At 38.5% G+C, this 4,015-nt stretch overlaps 1 protein-coding gene across 1 annotated transcript; it reads right to left on the reverse strand.

The window, feature by feature from the left end:
* Window positions 1–814: 814 nt before the first annotated feature.
* On the reverse strand, window positions 815–1,555 carry LOC116131297. Its single transcript, XM_031416964.1, has 2 exons — window positions 1,144–1,555; window positions 815–1,008 (listed from the first exon to the last, which is right to left on the reverse strand). The coding sequence occupies exons 1-2, from the start codon at window positions 1,553–1,555 to the stop codon at window positions 815–817; spliced, it is 606 nt and encodes a 201-aa protein (XP_031272824.1).
* Window positions 1,556–4,015: the final 2,460 nt, after the last annotated feature.

Genomic DNA, 4,015 nt, shown 5'->3' on the forward strand with positions numbered 1-4,015 from the left:
TACAATCATCACCCCCCCCCCCCCCCCCTCTTTTTTATAAGAATTTCGTCCTCGAAATTCAGCTGAAAAGGTCTGGATATCTTTCCTTCATATCTTGCTCAACCTCCCATGTCGCTTCTTCTACATTATGATTCCTCCATATTATTTTAACAAGCAGTACTTTCCTATTTCGGAGCTTTTTTATTCTTCTATCCAGAACCTGAATTGGACATTCTTCATAAATTAGTTCATCTTTTGACTCCACTTCATTTGCTTATAGTATATGCGAATGATCACTAACATACTTTCGCAATAGGGAAACATGGAAAACATTATGGATCCGGTCCATACTGGCTGGTAAGGCAAGTCTGTAAGCTATTTTGCCCACTTTCTCTAATACCTCATATGGACCGATATATCTAGGGGCAAGCTTCCCTTTTCTTCCAAACCTCATCACCCTCTTATAAGGAGAGATTTTCACAAACACTTTGTCTTTTGCTTGGAATTCTATATCCTTTCTTTTCGGGTCTGCATAGCTCTTATGTCTGTCTTGGGCCTGCTTCATTCTCTCCCAAATTAACTTTGCATCTTCTATCATTTTTTGTGTCATTTTTGGACCAAGAGCTTGAGCTAATGCATTTTTTTCTCCTATTTCATCCCAATGTAACAGAGATCTACATTTCCTTCCATACAAGGCCGAATATGGTGCCATTTTAATGGTTGCTTGATAACTATTGTTATAAGCAAATTCAACTAGAGGGAGAATGTCACACCAATTCAGCTTGTGAACTATACAGCAAGTCGGTAACATATCCTCTAATATTTGATTCGTCCTTTATGTCTGTCCATCTGTCTGATGATGATAGGCTGTGTTGAAACTAAGCCTAGTACCCAGTGCCTTTTGCATGCTACTCCAGAATACAGACATAAATGTTACATCCCTGTCTGAGACAATACTACTACGTACTCCATGTAATCTTACTATTTCTTTGACATATAATTGGCCTATCTGATCAGAGGAGATCTTATCTGTAATTGGAATGAAATGAGCAGATTTAGTCAATCTATCTACACTCACCCAAATGGCATTATAACCCCTTTGCACTCTAGGAAGACCTAAAATGAAATCCATAGAAATATCTTCTCATTTCCATGGAGGAATACTAAAGGCCTGCAACAGTCCTGAAAGGCGCTGATGTTCTGCTTTAACTTGCTGGCACACCAAGCATTTGGTAACATACTTAGTTACATCTTTCTTTAACCTTGGCCGCCAATAGCTCTTCCTCAAATCCTGATACATCTTTACACTCCCTGGATGAGCAGTGTAAAGAGTACTATGTGCTTTCTCTAAAATCTTCTTTCTCAATTCAATATCCTGAAGAACATACACTCTATCTCTAGATTTCAAAATTCCATTCACCCATTTGAATTCTGATTCTCTGCCATCTTTCAATTGCTGCTCAATTCCTTTACTAAACCCATCATCCGCTTGTTTTTCTCTAATTTCCTCCAACAACTTAGACCGAACTTCAATTTTAGACAATTTCCCAATCTCCAACTCTATCCCCTCTTTCATTATCTCTTGTTGTAGGTGCTTATGAAAAGTTAGCTGAGCTAAGGAGACTTTCCTGCTAAGGGCATCTGCAACTACATTAGCTTTCCCTAACTAATACATACTATCACATTCATACTCCTTCACCAACTCAAGCCATCTTCTCGGCCTCATATTCAATTCTTTCTAGGTGAAAAAGTATTTTAGACTTTTGTGATTTGTGTAAATATTACATTTAACCCCAAAGAGATAATGTCTCCAAATCTTCAAAGCAAAAACTACAGCTGCTAATTCGAGATCATGAGTGGGATGCCTCTTTTCATAGTCTTTCAGTTAACGAGAGGCATAAGCAATCACCCTGCCTTTTTGCATCAATACCGCCCCCAAACCATTATGAGAAGCATCAGTATAAATATCATAATCTACATACTCACTGCTCTGGAAGAGTTAAAACATGAGTAGTAGTTAATCTTCCTTTTAATTCTTGGAAACTCTTCTCACAGGTTTCAATCCATCTGAACGGGGCTTCTTTTTTTGTTAGAACTGTGAGTGGAGAAGCTAATTTAGCAAAGCCTTCCACAAATTTCCTATAATACCATGCTAAACCAAAGAAAACTTCTAACTTCCTTTACGGTCTTTGGTCTTAGCCATTCAATCACTGCTTCAATCGTACTAAGGTCCACTGAAATACCCTTTTGTGAAACAACATGTCCCAAGAATGCTACTTGATCCAACCAAAACTCACATTTAGAGAACTTAGCATATAAATTTTTCTCCCTTAGTCTTTGTAACACAAATCTCAAATGCTCTTCATGATCTTCCTTTGTTTTGGAATAGACCAGGATGTCATCTATAAAAATTACTATAAATTTATCTAGACAATCATGGAAAATCCTATTCATCAAATCCATGAACACCGCTGGTGCATTAGTCAATCCAAATGGCATCACTATAAATTCATAATGCCCATATCTGGTTCGGAATGCAGTCTTCGGAATATCCTTGTTAGCGACCCTCACTTGATGGTGGCCTGACTGAAGATCAATATTGGAAAACACTGAAGCTCCCTTTAACTGATCAAACAAGTCATCAATTCTTGGCAATTGATACTTGTTTTTCACCGTCATCTTATTGAGCTCCCTATAATCGATACACATTCTCATCGAACCATCTTTTTTCTTGACAAATAAAATAGGAGCTCCCCATAGAGAATGACTGGGTCAAATGAAACCTTTATCCAACAACTCCTTAAGCTTCTTCTTTAACTCTTGTAACTCTGCTGGAGCCATTCTATACGGGGCCTTAGATATTGGTGTCGTACAAGGAGCTAACTCTATATAAAACTCCACTTCCCTTTCAGGAGGAAGTCTTGGCAAATCTTCTGGAAATATATTTTCGAATTCTCGTACTATGGGTACATCCCGAACACTAAAGTCTGAAAACTTTTCTTTATTCACCATATTAGCTATGTACCCTGTACAACCCTTCCTTATCATCTTTATAGCCTTCACTGCACTTATCATCAGGCTGTGTAGATGACCTTCCCCAAAGGTGAATCTGTCTCCAACATCTAAATTAAACATGGCCTTCTTCTTTCGATAGTCTATCAATACTCCATATTTGCTCAAGAAGTCCATTCCCAAAATCATATAAAAAACAATCAAATCCGCATTCAACTCATGCCCATCAATCACTATAGTTTCCCCCATTAACAACCTATCAGCAAAATAATTCTCTCCATTAAACATCTCAATTTTAACAGAATGTTCCACTTTACTAGGCTCTAAACCTAATCTTTTTATAATACCATATGACATAAAAGAATGGGTAGCCCCATAATCAATCAGTACATATGAAGAGGTAAAGTGGAACTGTAACTGGCCAGTAATTGCAGATGGATTGGCTTCGGCTTCTTTCTAAGCCATTGAGTAAACTCTGGCAATCGAACCGCCAATAGTCTGAAGGGAAGTAGCCTGAGTAACTTTACAGTCCTTTGCCATGTGTCCCGATTGTTTACATTTGAAACATACATTGGTCCCTAATAGACAATCTCCCTTATGTTGTCTCCCACATTTTTGACAATAGGGAAGATTGTTCTTTCTCTGTTGTTGTTGTGGAGTCCTCTTATTTTTGCTGCCCTTCTTTTGAAATCTTTGCTGAAACTTTCTTTTACCTTTGTCCTCTGGGGCCTGAGTGGAATTGCCCACTTCAACTTTCTAAACTACTGTCTGGCCCGAACTAGAACTACTAATCACCAACTTGGGGTTCTCCATCCGCCTCTCCTTATTCACATAAATCTCTGCTCTCAATGCCCGTTCCAGGGCCTCACTATAAGTCTGAGGAGGCTGACCACCCGTTATAACAATCTGGGTAATTTTTGGGTGCAATCCATTAATAATCCTCTTTAACCGGCATTGTTGAGTACTCACCATAGTAGGAGCAAAACAGGCTAGGGAGTTGAACATTGTAGCATACTCTCTAACA

The sequence above is a fragment of the Pistacia vera genome, unplaced genomic scaffold, assembly GCF_008641045.1.
Source record: "Pistacia vera cultivar Batoury unplaced genomic scaffold, PisVer_v2 Contig107, whole genome shotgun sequence".
In the NCBI taxonomy this organism is placed as follows: domain Eukaryota; kingdom Viridiplantae; phylum Streptophyta; class Magnoliopsida; order Sapindales; family Anacardiaceae; genus Pistacia; species Pistacia vera.